Source organism: Rhipicephalus microplus, chromosome 1 (assembly GCF_043290135.1).
Source record: "Rhipicephalus microplus isolate Deutch F79 chromosome 1, USDA_Rmic, whole genome shotgun sequence".
Lineage (NCBI taxonomy): Eukaryota > Metazoa > Arthropoda > Arachnida > Ixodida > Ixodidae > Rhipicephalus > Rhipicephalus microplus.
In genome coordinates this window covers 166,051,124-166,070,837 of record NC_134700.1, presented here as the reverse complement: position 1 = coordinate 166,070,837, position 19,714 = coordinate 166,051,124, and the positions used below count along the sequence as shown (strand labels likewise).

General features: G+C 46.2%; 2 protein-coding genes across 2 annotated transcripts in view; both read right to left on the bottom strand.

Annotated features, from left to right (window-relative positions):
- The window catches only part of LOC119178462 (viral IAP-associated factor), a 30,381-nt gene extending 14,930 nt beyond the window's left edge, over positions 1-15,451 (bottom strand). The window contains exons 1-3 of the mRNA XM_075887587.1: positions 15,268-15,451; positions 14,098-14,236; positions 10,261-10,348 (exon numbers count right to left, since the gene is read on the bottom strand). Coding sequence (XP_075743702.1) covers positions 10,261-10,348; positions 14,098-14,236; positions 15,268-15,273 — 233 coding nt within the window. The 5' untranslated portion in view covers positions 15,274-15,451. The remainder of the gene's footprint in view (positions 1-10,260; positions 10,349-14,097; positions 14,237-15,267) is intronic.
- Positions 15,452-18,176: 2,725 nt separating this feature from the next.
- Positions 18,177-19,399, bottom strand: LOC119178463 (sulfotransferase ssu-1). The gene is given in 3 exon segments (XM_037429669.2): positions 18,177-18,836; positions 18,839-19,184; positions 19,326-19,399. Coding segments are annotated over 3 exon segments (963 nt in total). The 5' UTR covers positions 19,341-19,399; the 3' UTR covers positions 18,177-18,234.
- Positions 19,400-19,714: the final 315 nt, after the last annotated feature.

Here is a 19,714-nt window from a genome sequence, read left to right as displayed (position 1 = left end):
CATCATCCTCAAACACTAGTGGAAGCTTTTGCGGTCAAACGATAGGTGGCACGACCAGTTTTTTCGAGCTTTAAGTGGCCTCCGAGCAAAGGGGGAGCAAAGTATGGCCTCCAAAAACAAGGGAGCAATTTTTTTTTTTTCTCCGTAGCCCTCCCGCTATCTCAGCGCCTGGCGCCACTTGTACGCGGGACCCACGAGACGCTGAGGAGTCGGCGGAGTAGTTCTAGCAGTCCTAGGCGCACGTTGTTCGTTCACGCCGTCAAGCCGTCTTATTCCGTATCGAAGTTGCAAGATGCCGCGGGGAAACTACTGCGCGAAGACTGTCAAGGAGAAGGTGGAGATTTTGCGAAAGGTTAACCAAGGGAACTCGAGCAAATACGAAATTGCGAAGAAGCACGGCATACCTCCGAGCACGTTGTCAACCTACATTTGCAACAGGACTGCCATTGAAAACGCCTATGAAGCCGAGGATTTCGGCGCCAGTCGAAAAAGGCTAAGGACAGCGAAGTTCCCGGAACTGGAGTCAGCTTTGATTATCTGGGTTAAAGAAATGAGAGCCCAGAGTATCGCATTGAGCGGCCCTATCATCGTGGCCAAGGCAGCCGATTTCGCCCTGAGCTTGGACATTGAAGACTTTGTCGCCTCCGAGGGATAGTTTCATCGTTTCAGGGAGCGGCACAATCCCGTATTCCGCACGTTATCCGGCGAGGCAATAGAAGTGGACGCCGAAACATGCGCTACTTGGAGAAGCGACACCCTGCAGCAGTACTTGGAGAGCTACTCACCACAGGATGTGTTTAACGCTGACGAGACAGCGTTATTTTTCAAGTTGGAGCCAGACAAGACGATCACCTACTAGGGAGACAGCTGTGCTGGCGGCAAGCGCAGCAAAGAGCGTGTCACTGTTCTGGTCGCCGCAAATATGACCGGTACGGTAAAGGTCCCTCTTTTTGTGATTGGCAAAGCACTCAAGCCACGGTGCTTTAAAAACATTGGCTCACTGCCAACGGAGTACGCCGCAAACAAGAAAGCCTGGATGACAGGTGACCTATTCAGGAAGTGGCTACTGAAATTCGACAGGCGAATGAAACTGGGCGGCAGACGCGTTCTTCTTGTCGTCGACAACTGTTCGGCGCACAAAGTCGACGTTGAGCTGAGAGCAACTAAGTTGGTGTTCCTTCCGGCAAATACGACTGCGGCCCTACAGCCAATGGACCAGGGTGTGATAAGGAACATTAAGTGCTTTTATAGGCGTCACGTGCTGGAGACAATGATTTTGTGCTCGGGCGACAGGAAGGACTTCGGCATTACGCTGGTCACTGCCATGCACATGTTGGTGAGCGCATGGGAACAGGTGACCGCGACCACAATCGCAAACTGTTTCCGCCACAGTGGATTTGCAGCTGGAAGTGCGCAGGATAGTTGTGACGTCGACGTGGATGGGGCTGAGGAGCTCATACCAGTGGCATTGCGCGACACTCTTCGGGGCGTACGTTTTGCCGATTATGTTGAAGTTGACACCGGTGCATCGGTGTGTAGTGCCCTGACTGATGAGGACATTATCTCTCAAGTAGCCGGTGCGCGGCCTGATGCTGAAGAGCCAGAAGGTGAGGAAGACGAAAATGACGAAGCGCCTGCGCCTGTCAGCTTCTGCGGTGATGGAGGCACTTAATGTGGCGCGTCTATTCTTCAGCTTTGAAGAGGGTGAAGAGGACTCCCTGCGCTGCGTGCGCGCGCTGAAACAGAGAGCCGCAGCTGTGGCATTCAGAGAAAAGAAGCAGATGGTCATCACCGACTTTTTTGGCCAATAAATATTTTTTGTGCCCCCACCCCCGAAATCCACCCATTTTTGCTCACTTTCATTATTTCAAATTTTGTTTAATTCGAAATTGCTCAGCGTTCCCATGGAATTCGAATTAACGAGCTTTTACTGTATGTCGTATCTAACTAGAAATAAAACAAAGTAACATTGTAAAACAGGGTTAGCATATATGTAGCCGTGTAGTTCAATGGCAAATCGGAAATTCAGTCCAACATTATGGCAATTCACATGCGTGGCAATGGTGATCTTATTGACAAAATATATTTTAAGCTTAGTGCTCACTCAACACTCGAACTCACCAAAACTGTCTTCAGTCAGACTCAGATTCACTAGAATTTTTTTCTGACTGGACTCACTCGGACTCAATCTCACCGAACTATTACTCCCTCAGACTCGGACTCACGGCTCGACCAGAGTGAATCTGTTAGCATTTACTTAGATTTTAGCTTTTAGACCATTTTGTTAATGCTCTTTAACACTAATATCTTGCATATTCGGCGCTTTACTTGGGGCCTTTTAATATTATAGTTTGAAATTTGAGTTATCAGCAGCTGCAATCCAACAAAGACATTTTAATTGAAAGCGATGATTCACAATAGGTCTGTAGCCAGGAAAATTTTTGTTGGTGGGGGGGGGGTGCACTTGTTGGAGGTTTTTAAGAAACACTATCATTATTTATTCTTTGCAAAAGGTCCTCCTCCCCCTATCCGAATTTTGAAGGGTGGGGGGGCCCAAGCCTCTAGTGCAACCCCCTTGCTACGGGCTTGACTAACACAGCGTATTTTTATCAACTTCCTGTTAAATAGTTAGCCTTATCTGTAACACACATCTCTGGTCAATAGATATAGAGCTTACATATTAGCCCCTGTGCGTTTAGGTATGAGATAGTAGCCATTAGTACAAACGTGCTAATAGTGCCACTGAGGTTGAATAGACAAGCCTTAGCTCAGCAAAAAAAAAAATGTGGAACTGACTCAGACTCACTAACAAAATACTATAAGTTGTGCTTAGGACACACTTGCACTTAGATCCGCAGAACTTTTTTTCAACAAGGCTCAATCGGACTCAAACTCATCGAAGCATTATTCACCGGGGCTCATTCAGACTCAGACCTCTAATTGAGTCCAAGTGAGTCAACTCATGAGTCATGCCCCTATCACACGTGGCAACTTGAGTGCACTTCGAGCGAGTGTACTTAGTACTTACGCTCTCTATGTGTCACTTAGGCGGTGCACTGCTACACGAGGAAGCGAAGCGTATTTTGAAAATGATGGTGGTGGCAACTGTCGAACTGGTAGCGCAACATATATTTGACATTATTGCTCCCGTGTGTCAGCACCGGACCATGTAGCCTTCGTGGACATAGCACCAGTGGCACATGCCGTCCAAATGACTAGAGAAAGACTCACCTCTACACGTGCAAGTGTGCAAGGAAGTAAACAATGCGATGGACGCAGCCATCGCATAAACATGTGCTGCCGCATACCCCCAGCGGACGTGGCCGCAAACAGCCCGAGGGCAAGAGTAGCGAGGGTTTTTGTTGTAGTATGAATTGTTTTAATATATAGGAATATTTCTAATAACGAAAACAATGGTTTAAAGGTACTATAAGTGCCGCTTTAGACAACAGCGTGTTTCTGTGAAAGCCATTGCTACCGAGGCCACTGTAATGAGCTGTATAGAGAGACAAAGCTCTAGACGAGACGCTCGTGTTTCTGTACGGAAACCTGCGATGACTCAATCGTCATCGGGCAGTAACGAGGCCGTTTATGCAGTCACACAATAAAAATGTATTTACCAAAAGACATGAAAGGTCTAATAATAAATGAAGTAAGGGCAAAAATATAACGTGCTTGGAATGCTGGTGTGAGAGTCACAAGGGCATAAAAACAGAAAGAGTTCAACGGAGAGGAAGGCGGTGGTCAAGTCCCGGCGGCAAACTCAACGCTGGGAAGGGACGGCCGACGCTTGGGTAGCCTGGTAAGTCTAATGACAGCCGCGACCAAGAACGCGGCTCACTGCGGAGGTCGTTGACCTGGAGCACGCACGGCGTTTGCCATGCCTATCTCGAACGCTGGCTGGCGCTCGCTGCCGTAGGAGGTGCCGGACTCGCCTGGCGAAAACGTCCTGGCGACGTTTCGCCCACGCCAGGCCCGAACTGCAAGGACGGCTGGTATGGCCCCAGGAGGGAGCCTGCTGAGACCTCGAGTCCGCAACCCGACGGGTCACTGCTCCCACGCCCTGGTTCTTCAACCTTGCTTTTTCCTTCCAGCCACGTATGCCTCACTCCTTCTTCTTCGCACCACCACCTGCCCTGATTTTTTTTTTCTGTGTCATCTTCTTCGACTGTCTCTGTGGCGCGCACTTCAAACACAATTCTATCTTCACGATCACGCACGGCCACTTCACTCATCACACATGCCCCTCCTTCTGAAAAAGTTTTTTTTTTCTTTCTAAGAAAAAAAAAATTTCTAGCCACGTCTTAGTCGCAATCACCATGTGTCCGCACAAGACCACTGCACTGCACCAGTGAATAGAGGTGATATATGTCCACAATAAATGTTCACACATCCTCACGCATAAAAAAACCAAGGAAAAAAACATGTAGTCAGCCATGGCACGATGACTGTTTTCTTCTGGTGAATCAACCACGTGGTTCAGAAATATACATTGTAGACAAACTGTAAACCAGTTGCAATACACTTCCGTGAAAGCTTAGGTTACAGCCTACTCATGAAATCGGCACCTGAATTATCTGAGCCTCTAATATGTTGAATAACAAAAGAATACTCTTGTAATGCCAGACTCCATCTCAGAACTCTGCTGTTCAGGTGTTTGACCTTAGCTAGATATTGTAAAGGTTGGTGATCAGTTTGCACAACAAACTGCGTTCCGTACACAAAGATGTGAAACTTTTCTATTGCCCACACTAGTGCCAGACATTCTCGTTCTATGGTGGAGTAATTCTGTTCTGGCGGCAATAGCTGTCGGCTGGCGTATGACACTGGATGTAACACCCCATCGTGGTCCTGCATGAGAACTGCCCCGATACAGGTGTCAGACGCATCCGAATGCAGTACGAATGTGCGTTTCGGATCAGGAGCTCGTACTATTGGTCCTGATGAGAGGGCTTGCTTCAGTGTCTCAAAAGCCGCTTCTCTTTCTTGGTTCCAGCAGATCTTGTTCTTTTCCCTTTTCTTGGTTAATTCCATTAAAGGCTGGGCCTTTTCGGCATATCGGGGTATTAAATCGCGGTAGTATCCTGCTAATCCCAGGAACGATCGCAGCTGCCTCTTGGTCTCGGGTTGAGTTGCGTTAGCAATCTTCACCACTGTACTTTCTACTGGTTGAATAGTTCCGGCTCCGAACCGATGACCCAAGAAGATGATGGATTCCACGGCGATTTCACATTTCTGTGGCTTGATGGTTAGTCCTTCTTCACGGACTCGCTGCAACAAGTGCTGTAAAGTCTCCAAGTGCTCCTCTCAGGTCGCTGTAGCTACAAGAACGTCGTCAATGTAATGGACTACGTTTTCCACACCCTGAAGAAGAGTCCTCATTAATCTCGTGAACACTGCGGAAGCCGTCTTGATGCCGAAAGGTATATATATGAATTGGTAATGTCCTGGCTGCGTCGAGAAGGCAGTGACTGGTCTTGAAGCCAGATGGAGTGGGACTTGCCAATAGCCTTTCGTCAGATCGAACTTGGAAAAATATGTCTTGGTGCCGATCTCGGTGAACATTATGTCCGTACGTGGTATGGGTTCGGCATCGCCGATTAGAATCTCATTGATACGCCGAAAGTCCACACACGTACGATAAGTGTTATCCGGCTTCTTGACGAGAATCAGTGGTGAATTATAAGGAGAATTCGATCTCTCGATGACGCCAAGCTTCAGCATGTCTTGAACTTCCTTCTCGACAACTTCCTTCACTGCTATCGGCAAAGGGTACTGTGGAGTGTTAATAGGTTCAGATGTTGTCAACTGAGGGCGGCACTCCAAAATGTTTGTCTTTCCGGGGATGTCGGAAAAGACATCGTCATAAGCGACTAGAATCTTTTCAAGCGCAACACGCTTCTCTTCTTCCAGTCCCTCGACTATAGGAATTGCTTCCACGCCAACGCTTCGGGTAGTCTTGCAGACTGGTAATGGCGTGTCTGTCTCGTCCTCTTCCATGACAACGAAAGATGCTGTTTGAGGGGTTGTCCTCGGCTGCCGATTTTCATAGCGCTTCAGCATATTCATGTGGAACAGTTTGTTGCCATGTCCCAGGTCCAATAAATAGTCGTGGTTATCTTTCTTTCCAACGACTCGAAAAGGTCCTTTCCATTGCATCAATAACTTGTTCTCCGTGGTAGGGAGTAAGATCAAAGCATGATCTCCCACTTCTAACAGACGGTTCTTGCTTCCCCGATCATAGTACTGCTTTTGAGTTTTCCTCGCTTGTGACAAGTTTTCATGGGCTAATTGCAACGTCTTCTCAAGACGATCTCGAAGATCCAAGACGTAGCCATACATTGTTTTTACTTCATCACTGATGTGTTCTCCCGTCCATATCTCCTTCAATATACTGAGAGGGCCTCTAACGTATCTCCCATAGATAAGTTCAAATGGCGAGAATCCCATGCTGGTTTGGGGTACCTCTCGGTATGCAAAAAGGAATGGCGCGAGCAGCCGATCCCATGATTTCGAATCCTCTTGACATAGTTTTCGCAGCATCTGTTTCAACGTGCCATTAAACCGTTCAACCATCCCGTTGCACATAGGGTGGTAGGGTGTCGAACTTAGATTTTTGATGGATAACAATGCGTTGACTTCTCTCATCAACTCGGACGTGAAGCAAGATGCCTGATCGCACAGAATCTCACGTGGAAATCCAGTGCGTGAAAACATTTCCAACAGGCCCTCTGTCACAGTCGCCGAATCAATCGCGGGCAGGGCCACTGCGTCCGGATAACGTGTCGCAAAGTCAACCATTGTCAGAATGTATCGGTTACCCTTGTTAGAGACTGGTTTCAAGGGTCTGATAATGTCAACTGCCACTCGCTCGAATGGTGTCTCAATCAACAGCATTTGGCCAAGTGGTGCTTTGCCTACTTTGCTTTTCAGGTACGTTCTTTGGCACGTATCACAAGATCGAACATATCTTTTAGCTTCTTCCTGTACTCCAGGCCAATAGAACGATCCTAGTACCCGATCAATGGTTCTTTTCGTACCTTGATGTCCTGACATCAGACTTTCGTGCGCCATCTGAAGCACTTGGCTGCGCAATTTGCAGGGAACTACCACCTGCTTTATCATTTTGCCCGAGGATAACCGGTAATGGCGGTAGACTATCCCCCTTTCTATGGTAAACGAATAATGGGTTGATCCCCTTCCATAATATACTTGTCCGGCTTTGTTTCTGCAGGTATCCAAGGTCTTGTCTTCTGCTTGCGCAGTTTCGAGATCCTTTCTGGTCATTTTCAAACTGTCGACCTTGAGTGTGGCTGAATCCGGCTTAGACCTTGTGCTCTTGATGCCGTTCAGCAAGTGGTTCAAGTGATGACTTTCCTCCTTGTATCGTTTACGTGCTACACTGTCCGTCTCTAATTTCGGTACAGCAAGCTTCTCTTTCCATGTTGTATCAGGGTCGTGAGCCTGACGTGATCTGGGCACATTTCCCACGATAATGTCGTATAACGGAGAAATCATGCATTTTACGATGCATACGCCTGAAAAGTATGGTGAAAAAATTTCCACCTTTGCCTCTGGAACCTTAATTCTACTTCCATCCGCCAAGAACAATGTTGCCGTGGTTCCCGTAAGTGCTCCGTCTGGCACGAGGGAACGCCGCACAACCATCGTATTACTTCCTGTGTCCCGTAATACTGAGGCAGTCTTGCCGGATATCACGCCCTGCAACATGGACATCTGATGCTTCGTCACCCTTGGTTCGGAATTCACTGCACTAGCCATACTCTCTTCACTTTTTTCGTCCTCCACCTGCTCGACTTCGTTAAGGTTCTCCCTTTGCGACCATATACATGAGGCTTTCTGGGTAGTGCTGGGTATCTTGATACACGCTTGGGTGTCGTGCCCAGTTTTACGACAATACCCACAGTATGGTTGCCTTGTCCGAGCGCGGCATTCTGCAGCTCTGTGAACGGTCTTGTCATACACAAAACATCGAGTGGAAGCCTTTGAAGTTGAATTACCGCCTTTTCCTGCAGGAGTGTTCTCCCCTTTGTCACGGAAAACAAGCAAGTTTGACTGTCGCTGAGCTTCTAAGAAATTGTCGGCCGGTTCTGCCATCTCTTCAAGCTTACGGCAGCTTTTCTCTCGCAAAAATAGCGCCACCTTATCATGACAGTTGTTTATAAATTGCTCCGCTACTATGAGATTCAAAACTGATGAGTGTTCCTTTTCCGTTTTCGACATCTCAACCCATCTGTCGAAGAAGCTTGTTAGCCTCGTTGCATACTGCACGCCCGTTTCATCATCTTGTGGCTTGCTGTGTCGGAATTTTTCACGGTAGCCCTCCGCCGTGAAACGAAATCGTTGCAGTAGCGCCAACTTGGTTTTGTCATAATCGAGAGCCCCTTCTGGCGACAGACGACCAAAGACCTTGAGAGCCTCCCCGCTCAAACACAAACTTAGGGTCGTGGCCCACTTGTCTTTTGGCCGTTCTTGACCGGTAGCAACATTCTCAAACCTTTTTAGGTATGCGTCTAAGTCGTCCCGGTTCTCGTTAAACCCTGGCATAAAATTGTGAGGATTAATGGTAGGAGATGCTCGAACTGGTCGGCCTTGGTCAGCCACCACTGACTCTCTAACGCCTTCAGCCTGAGCGAGTTGAAGACGCAACTGTATAGTCTTCTGGTATTCCTCCTGAAGTCGCCGTTCTAACTCTATCTGCTCCATCTTCTCTTTCCTTGCTTCACGTTCTGCAGCCCTCTCTTCTCGAGCTCGAGACTCTCGTTCTTCTACCCAAGCCCTTAACTCAGCTCCCTCTAGCCCCATGCGCAACGCCAGTGCTGTTAAATCCGAACTCATCTTTAATCTGTCTTTTTTTTTTAGCAAAATGCAACCAGGGAACAGTAACTATTACTGCAGTAAACGGCCTCGTCCTGTCGCGGAGGCCAATGTAACGAGCTGTATAGAGAGACAAAGCTCTAGACGAGACGCTCGTGTTTCTGTACGGAAACCTGCGATGACTCAATCGTCATCGGGCAGTAACGAGGTCGTTTATGCAGTCACACAAAAAAAATGTATTTACAGAAAGACATAAAAGGTCTAATAATAAATGAAGTAAGGGCAAAAGTATAACGTGCTTGGAATGCTGGTGTGAGAGTTACAAGGGCATAAAAATAGAAAGAGTTCACCGGAGAGGAAGACGGTGGTCAAGTACCGGCGGCAAACTCAACGCTGGGAAGGGACGGCCGACGCTTGGGTAGCCTGGTAAGTCCAATGACAGCCGCGGCCAAGAACGCGGCTCACTGCAGAGGTCGTTGACCTGGAGCACGCAAGGCGTTTGGCATGCCTATCTCGAACGCTGGCTGGCGCTCGCTGCCGTAGGTGCCGGACTCGCCTGGCGAAAACGTCCTGGCGACGTTTCGCCCACTCAAGGCCCGAACTGCAAGGACGGCTGGTATGGCCCCAGGTGGGAGCCTGCTGAGACCTCAAGTCCGCAACCCGACGGGTCACTGCTCCCACGCCCTGGTTCTTCAACCTTGCTTCTTCCTTCCAGCCACGTCTGCCTCACTCCTTCTTCTTCGCACCACCACCTGCCCTGATTTTTTTTTCTGCGTCATCTTCTTCGACTGTCTCTGTGGCGCGCACTTCAAACACAATTCTATCTTCACGATCACGCACAGCCACTTCACTCATCATAGCCACACACTTCGTCGCAGCGAAGTGAAATTGGAAAACACACCTGCCAGCAAGTGTACTTCACAGCGAGTGACACTAAACTTTCTCGTGTGATAGCGGGCAAATGACACTCGCGGTGGAGTGCATTCGCTCAAAGTGCACTTACGTTGCCACAAGTGACACGGTATCAGTGTGCCGACCAATGCAGGCTACGAAGACCCCACTACATTCCAAAACCTCATGATCGAAATCACAAAATCCTGGAACATCCAACTTAATAAACATGAATGCCAACTTTTTTTTTTCCAAGACCAAGTAAACAGTGGTACAGCCTAACTGAAAAGCAAGTACTACGCTGTGGAAACGAAGATGTATTTTACTCCTTGCTGTAACTCCCTGCGACATGAATGACGGCGTATCTTTGCGTGAATGAAGTTCTATTTCAAGTATGAAAGAAGATGTATTTCATTCAATATTTAGCCCCCCCCCCCTCCCCTTCCTTTTGCTGTAACGCCTTTTGGCACTGCTTGGAATCTGGTGAATAAAGAACATAAAAAAGAAGAAGAAAAAAAACAAGCACGCCACCTGTACTCTAGAAGCACTCTTTCGTCTTCTTCATCCTCGAGCTCTTCAAGCTCTTCAAGGGTCATGTCTTCCATGGCTTTTTCAGTTCCTGCACATTGCAAAAGGTAATGAGGAAATGCAAGGCACAATATGTGCCAAGGGCCGCTAAGAATTAAATTTTCATTTGAGAGAGAAGGAAATAAATGAGAGAAAAGTAGAGTTGCTAGTGAAAAGAGAAACTGATAGTTTGATAACTTACACTTGGAGAAAGGAAGAGGGGGAAACAATGACAAAAATAATAGCATTAAAATGATACATGTTTGCAAGAGAAATGAATAGACAAGTTCAGGAATGGCAGAGACTGCTGCGCCGCGCGGTGCACGAGCCACCCCCACACGGAAATGGCTGCTGCGCCGCACGGAAGTAACGTCATGCACTTTTCCGGTTAGACACTTTGTTTGAATAGTCGGAGTGTTTTGCAATACGTCTAGACGTAACGATAGAAGCAGTAAAAGTTATGCCCAAACGTGAAAATAAAAAAAAAATAGTTAGGTCCGGCATGACAACAATACAAAACTGGCTTGTTAATCGTTCTAAACCCATTGGCAGCTGTGGCCTAGTTGGCTGGAGCGGCACAATATGAACTGGTGGGGTCGGTGGTTCGAGCCTCTTGCACTCTTTGTTACTTTTTCTTTTTTTTTTTCGTTCGCGCCTGTATTGTTTCAACATTTGCGCCAGCTCATCGGCCTCCCGTCAGCCTGACTTGCTGTTGGTGGTGGTCCTGTCCACAGGCCCAATAATATTGGACGTTTGATGACTCTGGCAGAATTGGCTATATTTGTTATGATAAAGTGGTTTGCGAATTAATGCTCTTAATCGGCGAGACGCAAAAGGACACGAAAAACTAAAATGCAGCTGGCTGCTGCGCCGCGCGGCGCAGGAGACGCTGCCTTTAGGAGTGGAGTAATTAAAGCCTCTTGAAACTTCAATATTGCCTTCACAGACTTCTGGTGGATTGACTGTTTAGGTCAGCGTCCCGGGATTGTTTCCTTCAAAAGCTAGCCATCCAGGTGTGCCAAGAAAGTCTCAAGCAAATGCCTGCATGTGACTTAGCAAAAAAGCAGACAAAAAACACCATTTCCTCATTGTTTCTTAGATGCTGTAGTGATCACAAATCGCATTATCTTTCATTCCAATGTGAAAGTCAAAACATAACAGCAAGGATAACGCTTTAAAGACACAGAATAAACTTGGATACCGTGAAATTTCAAGCAAGCAACCCCCCTACAGTGCAAGATAATTCGACAGCATTGGAGGGGGGTCCTTACTTGGTCTCGGATCAAAATTCAAGATAGCAGCAGGAAAGGTGCACGTGCTTTGACTGAAATGCTTTAATGAATGCATGTGCATCCACTGTCATTATTCTCCCCGGCTAATAAAAAAAAAAATGAGGGAAACAACAGCTGTGGTGGGAGGGCAGGGGGGCATGCTTGCTCGGTCCCCCCATTAACGCATATTTCAAATCTCCGAAAAAAGGAAGGCAGGCGCTCACTCTTGATTTTACTGTAAGCAGCATATACTGCATGCCGCTCCCCTTCCCAAATGTGTTCTATACCGACTGCTTGCAGCTGCACTTTGCCAAAGCCAAATGTAAATAATATGCACAGTTTCACTTATTTAGCAGCTTGCAGATTTTACAGAGACCAGAAAAACATACAATGATGATATCTCGCGTGATCTTTCCTAGTACTGAAGAATGATAGTCACTCCCAGCAATCACACCCTCTTCGATGTTCTTTCCCTAAAATTATTACAGTAGACAGCCAATAATAGAAATATATTAAATGGAACTGCTGCTTAAATGGAACAAGTGCCTCTGATGTGATTGGTTTTGTACATGCATGCTGCACCCCTGTTCATGTCTCAGTAAACAGGCACCTGTTAAATGTAATATATCTTCCTGGTCCCTTCAGGTTCCATTTAATGAGTCTACTGTATCCCTTGGAAAGGCCTCTTTGGAGTGCTCTCTTTGGACAACCCACTCTTCCTACGCCAACCTTGGAGTCCTTATTTTAAACTGCTGTCGCACTCTTGTGTGTTGCTATAAATGGCTTCTGTCTCTTTATAGGCAAACAATGAAAACACAACTTCACTGTTGTTTTTTTCTTGCATGTATAAATACAATGTAGAGCGATAGACAACACTAGATGACACAGAAAACAGAAACAAGCAAAGTATCTCAAGGAGCCTCACTCAATCAAACTTTCATTCCTAATGCAAGTACGTTGACATCAAGGCCTATTGCATCTGTAACATTCGACATGGCAACAACATCCCCCTATTCCCACTCACTTTATTACAGAAGTGCACACTTTTTGCAGCAATGCTGAAGTTCAGTAAAGTGAAAAATGCTCCATCCATCCACACTGCATATGCAAATACAGCTTTTGTTTTACTACTCATGGTTTTAATCTCCTTCTCGTAATGCTTGGCAAGCCGTTTTTTCTGGGGTTCACTTGAACTGGCTTACTTGATGCCAGACACACCTAAGATTTTCTTCGGTCACAAGTAGCATTTGGCAGTGCCGAAAGCAGTTTGTTTGCAACAACACTGCCTCAAGTGAAAGGTACCGTACACTTGCAACTACTTCTCTAAATACACTTCCAACGAGTTCCACTGTAAGCAGTCCACGTAGATGCAGACCCATAACAAAATAAAAAAAGGCAAAAAAAAGACAAGAAGCTAAACACTTACAGACTGCCTATCTGGTTGGGTTGATTACCAAAAACCAAGTTGGTTGTAAAATGACAAGAACTATAAACACAAATTTTGGTTGGAGCCGAATGTCGGCAAAAAATGACGAGCTTTTACACTTTTTTTTTTCTTGCCCCGCCGCAAAGGTCTAGTGGCTAAGGTACTTGGCTGCTGACCTGCAGGTCACGTGATCGAATCCCGGCTGCGGCGGCTGCATTTCCGATGGAGGCGGAAATGTAAGCCCGTGTGCTCAGATTTGGGTGCACGTTAAAGAACCCCAGGTGGTCAAAATTTCCGGAGCCCTCCACTACGGCATCTCTCATATTCATATGGTGGTTTTGGGACGTTAAACGCCACATATCAATCATCATCACTTTTTTTTTTGAGCTCACCTAGACTTACTCCAGAAATATATTTTGCACTTAAACCTTACTCTGACTCGCCAAAAATATCCACAGGCGCACTCCCTCAAACTCCCCTCAAGTTTTCCCAATCCACCCTTTGCATTTTTCTTAGCTACCCTCTAGGGTTTTGACAGAGTTTGGTAAGAGCTGGGAGAACTGGCATTGCTAGAACGAAGCCCTCCAAGACCGGGAGATGTTTTGCGACTCTTCTGCTAGAGAAGGGCCCATCCCCCATGGCATCGCGGAAAGGCAGATAGTACTCATGCAGACTAAAGCTTCCCACATTATTACTCGCTCGGACTTACCCACACTCTAACTCGTGGCTCTATCTGAGTATGAGTGAGTTTGCGGACCTCTGGCTGGAGCTATTCAAAAGTGCTAAATAACAATTAAGAGCACCTGAAACAAGACTGGCACAATGTCGTCATGTATGGTTAAGAGAACCACATACATGTCATTGATATGTCAACATGAACCGAACGTCACCTCACGTCCTTCTATGTTTCCAGGTCTAAAGAGTTCCTAGTGTACCACTTATGTGCTAAGTCGTATAAAATGTGGCCATGTCATGCCTACATGCACTGGTCGGAGTTATCTTGAGAGCCAAGTAAGGCGACACATCATAAAACCATTAACAAATGTGCGTCACCTCCGTGTCACGAACTGTTCACACTCACATTCGTGTATTGAAAACCTTTACCACTTAGCTTTTCTTGAACTGTGGACTCCACGATGTTCACTATCTCATCCTCGGTGAATGTCTTCTCCACTTCCTTCTTTGGGGGCAGGATTCCCTTTTGCCTGAGAACGTCGTTCCATTCTGTGTCTTCATTAGGGTTCTGTGAAACAACCAAAATGAGCTTCATCGCAGATGACCGTGCACACATGCGGAGTATGAAACCATTCAACAGTATTCCAATACCTTTATTGAGCTGCTGGAATTGCTCCCTCAAGAACACTAGAGCTGTGTGCCTTATCTAAGTATCGTGGATTGTTCTGACCCTATCGAAATACAGTCCTAAACATAATGCCATGCTTTGTCAACATCTATGGCATTCATTCAATAAACTTCACCAGCTGTACTTTATGTTTACATATTACCATCTGTATTCTGTAATGTTTCATTTCCCGTTTAGATTTTGTGCAACCATTGTATAATATATTTATCATTTTCTCACTGTTTTCCCCATTTGATCAGTATCTGTAAAGCAAAATAAAAGTATTTCTCCTCTCATAAAATGTTGCCACTTGAATGAATAAATAAATAAATAAATGAACAGTGATTCAGATATGGCTCGCCAGCGTACGCGAGACACTTTCGAAACATGGGGGCCGAGACGTTCACTGAAAGCGTAGGTCGTGTTTGAAGCATGCAAAGTGGCGAAACACAAAGACAATTGCGTACATAGGATACGACCCCGGTTATTTTCTGCAAACGCGGCCTGCATTTTGCGAGCAGCCATGCTCGGCAACAAGCGTTTGATCGCGATCACAGAGAAGGTAATTTGCACGACACACAAAGAAAAGAAACGTCGCAGTAGTGAAGCGAACGTTAAATCACATCACTGGGTCTCCTTTCCGCTTTCGGCTGTATGATACGTATCTTCAGTTACGAGTGGGTCACGAAAAAAAAAAAAAAAAACGACACGCCAGCTTATAAACATCTCCTTCGGAGGCGATACACAGAGGACATTGGCTGATCATGAGTACAATGATTCGCGGAATCCTAGATCAACGGAATAATATTCGTACGCTAAACTGAGCATCCATGCTCACGACAGCCCCAAGACCACTCCCGATTTGGTCATGCAACGAGTAGCCGACACGGCAAAGTAGCGAGGGCTGCTTGAGGAACTATTTCCAGACATACCGCCATAGTGAAAACTTGATGCGGTTGTAGCTGAAGTGGTTGTATTCCCTCGAACAAGAAACAGGCAAGGAGCTAGCGTACAAGATCAATTACAGCCCCGAAACTTCGGTGGTGAGCGGCAGATCACCATGCGGAACCGTAACTTTTCATGCAGTCCAGCGCAGTTTCATATCATCGACATCAATAGTGCGTGTCATCACCGACGTCACTCAACTTCTTTAGAAAAAGATTTTTTACATGAAACAACGTAAAAATTTTGTTTAAAGTTATAAAAACAATGATAAAAGTAATTTTGACAAAATTTGGCGAAAACAACACTGCCATTTTGAACAGAAAAACGAATTCACCAGGCGCGCGAAACTTGAATATTTTTTTTTTCACTGAAGTTTTTCATTCAGCTTGATTTTTTTTTTTGCTCGCAAATTTCTGAGTATGAAGCCCCAGCCCAGAGCCTCATGCACCATCGGTATCACGCACGAAAACCGCAAAAACGGGACAGGAACAACGTCGAAGTAACCGTTCATAATCCGCGCTGCATTGTCGCCCCATTTTCTTGTCTTGATTTTTGGTTCAGTCTTTCGATGTGTATTTCAGGGCGAGAGTCAATGCCTCATTTTACGTTCTTTTTTCTTTCTTTTAACGTTGTTCTTACGACATACATTGTTCAGTAGGACGTTTAGGCAGTGCAGCATGTTATGTTCAGGTCCTTATTGCTCAGTTGGAACTATTTCTAAATATGTACTTGAAAGAGTAGGAGTAAACCAATTCAGTAGAGTGAGCTGATGGCGGAGTCGGGCAATGTGGGCGGCGTCCCTAGTCCAAGATGCCATGGGCCGAAGCCACAAGTGCATCTTACGCCGTGGCCTGAGCTAACAGCCTTCTTTATCCAGTCAGGAGTGCGTTTACTAAGTTTTATCAACGAACTCGTTCATGAGATAATGCACACCTACGCATGTGTGAGACTTTATCACGTTGAAACCTTATGAATCCAGTCTCACTCAAAATCACAAAACAGGAACGATATGTGGAGGAGGTCAATGGTTAATTACCTCAGATTATGTAGGTGTAGCCCAAAGGAGCGCGGAGAGGGAGCAGAAGGGGGGGGGGGGGGGGGTCAACATGCACCTTTACGATGGAAAACTTCCTGCTTTTGTATATGCACAATGAAATACAAACATAAATACGAATTCCTATACAGGGGAACCAACGCACTTCCAACTCTTCTTCCCGGCAAGAAAAAAAAAAAAGACAGCCCGAGAAGACGAGGAAAAAAAAAAAACGGATAGGTATTGTCCCTGTAAAGGCCCTGTCTCAGCTGATTTATTGGCTTGAGACAATGAAAAATAACAAAATGTACATTACAGCTGTCTTGGCGGCAGAAAAGAACCAATGCCTGACGGAGTGTCACAACCACTTATATAGAAGCGCCTCACTGAAACAGCAAGGATGGTTACGCGAAAGTACGATTGTACAAAAGTTGTGACGCGATGTTCACTGCGACATGACACCTGCCTATACACTTACAAGAATATTATACATACGCAATTGTAGGGCACTGTAGTAAAGGGCCACTGGAGATGGGGATTTTCCGAGCAGAATGCTGAAGAAAAAGGGTATTCGTGCACTTGACATGCGAAAAGCAAGCATGCCACTCCTACCCCCTACAACGCGCAATTATTTGTGGCTAAGCCCCAAATGATATTCGCCTTTAATTCATTCAAATCAATTGTATATTCTGCCTGTGATTGTATATTCAGTTCCAACCCTTTCGAACGAAATCTATCACTAGGTTTAAACAGCTTCTCTACTAACCATCGAGAAAAACAGCCACTTGCAAAGGGATCACATTCACAGCACTTACAAAAACACTCGAGTTTCCGATGCCGAAGTGTGGTCCATTATCTTGTGTCATATTAACCAGACCTTCCACTTGAAGTAACAGCTAATCGATGCTCAAACAAAACGTGAACAAAACTCTTGCCGCCGAAATATTTAGCGCCAATGAAAACTTTGGTGCTGAAATCGGATGACAGAGCCTCGTTTTCAGGCCTATCAGAGTCTGAAATTAGTGATTTTAATGCGTTTTCCCATAGCGGCCACACATTGAACTAGCAGAAGCGACCTTGCTTTCGACAGGAATCTTCGTGCCCTATGTCAAATTTGCATTCTGCTCAGCATGTCCGGCGCCCACACAGTGGTTCTATGGTGGCACCGTCGTGTATGTACAGCCAATGGTAGCACGGAAGGCAGTAGCGCCTCTGTTGATGCTACTTCCGCCGCATGACGTCGGGACATAGCCACCCAATCGCCGCCTCCGTTGGCGTGCGGCTCCGCAGCGGCATGCAGCCGTCGCATGCTCACAATCCTCCAAAAATATAGCGATCTGTTAAAAATATATGTGAAATAAACACGGTATATCCCAGCATTCGCTTCTTCCCAGTCAAATTTTGAGAATTCCCCAATTTGTTGAAGCTCTTATTGAACGTGTAAATTAACAAAAATAAAGTAAACAGCACAATTTGATGCACGAGCGTGTTTGCACGGATGTTCGTTTTGTATTTTTTATATGAAGCTTTTGTTTATATGCACGTCACAGCTCTGAAACAGTGGACTGCTGAAAACACCAAAAAACCTTGAGCGTCAATATAGGGTTCTTTCATAATTAAAAAAAAACGTATGATCGACGACTAAAGTATTTTGGCAACAACTAAATAGTTGCAGGACGGTATCAGCGCTGCCTAAGTGGCTAGTTCTCATCCCGCAGTCTTTTCAAACGCGGATAGCTTTCTATATGGTTGGCGACATAGCCAACATTTTGTAGTTCTGAAATAATGGCTTACCACATTTGTGGGCAGATTAATTTATTAGATTAACTTACACCAAATACCAACAACCAGTGACTGTCATGATGTCGAATACCGAACCAGATAATCAAGAAAAGACAATGAAAAAAAAAGAACTCCGTCCTCAACGTGGTATATCCGTGACCTTCCATAGATCCATGACGTCGCTACCAGCTGTCTTCGCAGCAATCACATCTTTCATTTTCGCGATCTGCTCAGACGAAAAGTGATTTTTCCAGTCTCCCACGATGCCTTTCCTCACAAATTCTGTCGTGCCCGGCTTCGGCAAAGATTCTTTCACGATTTCCATTCTCGATCTCATTTCCTCGGGCAGGGCTTCCAAGGGAACGTTTGCCATTTTTGTACACCACTCTTCAAACTGGGAATTGACTTTCTTCATCGCGTCGAGGCTAACCGAGTCGAGGACTTTGCTTAACAATTCCGGTTGCTCCCTCAACTTGTCGCCATATTGCTGCTTGTCGATGAAGTCGGCAATCTTCAGAACCGAGCCACGGAGGTCCCTCTTGAGGTCTTCGTACGTCAAGAGCAGCACGTTGCTGTCACTGCGACGTTTGTACCAGGACAGAAGGTGGGCGAAGTAGTCACCATAGTCCACTTTTCCAGCGACGAAAATTTCGAAGAACTCGTCGAACGTACCGTCGAATATTATCGAAAGGAAGGTCTTCGTGTGGTAATAGCATGACACGCAGCAGTCATACGGGTTACGTAGATGTACTTGGCCTTAGCCGAGTAAGGGACCCTGTGGAACGGCAAGTGGGTCTTGATGACCCCTGGCCGAGGCATGGCACGAGCGCCTTCCGCCCCCATAAATTCCAAGTATGGACTTCTGCTCATGGATTCCATGAAGCTTGTCGGGGCAGGTCTTTCGTCCAGAATGCTGAGTACGATGAGCTGCGTCCATGTCGTTCCACACTTCGGGTAACTCGCAACGAAGAGGTCGCCATCCAACGGCTCGTAGGATAACGCGGAGAGCACGCTTTGCTCGAGGTAGCCGATGTTGAGGTACACTCCTCCCACGTATCGGTACAAGGCCTGGGTACTAGACTTGAATGCCTGCAACAAGTAAATACATCCATGCGAACCCGCTGTAACTGACCATAGAAAATGCTTAGTTTGATAATGTATACTCGAGTTCGTGCATCTGATAAATATCCGTGAATACAATGAAAAGGGATTTGGAACTTATTTCTGAACCTGTGCAGCAGCCATTTCCTTGTCTGTGTTCTCTTGAAGCAGATTGGCTGAAAACGCTGTGGCAAGCGGACGCCAAAAGTTGTTTCTTCAACCTGCGATGAATGAGAAGCATGCAATCATGCAGTTGTTTGAACAAGCGCTCCATTTCCAAGAAATGGAGCGTGTTCACGGACTCTAAGGCAGCACTACAGTGTTTGACATTCGCCTTACGCCGGGGACCTCATGAACAACTAGTGCTGAAAATTAGAGAGCTGCTTCACCACCTCTTCGACGAAGGACACAGAATCACGTTTCAGTGGATTCCAAGTCACTGCGGCATATTGGGCAACGAACATGCCGATGCAGCTGCCCGATCAGCACACGAAGATGGTGAAGAAAAATCTATACCA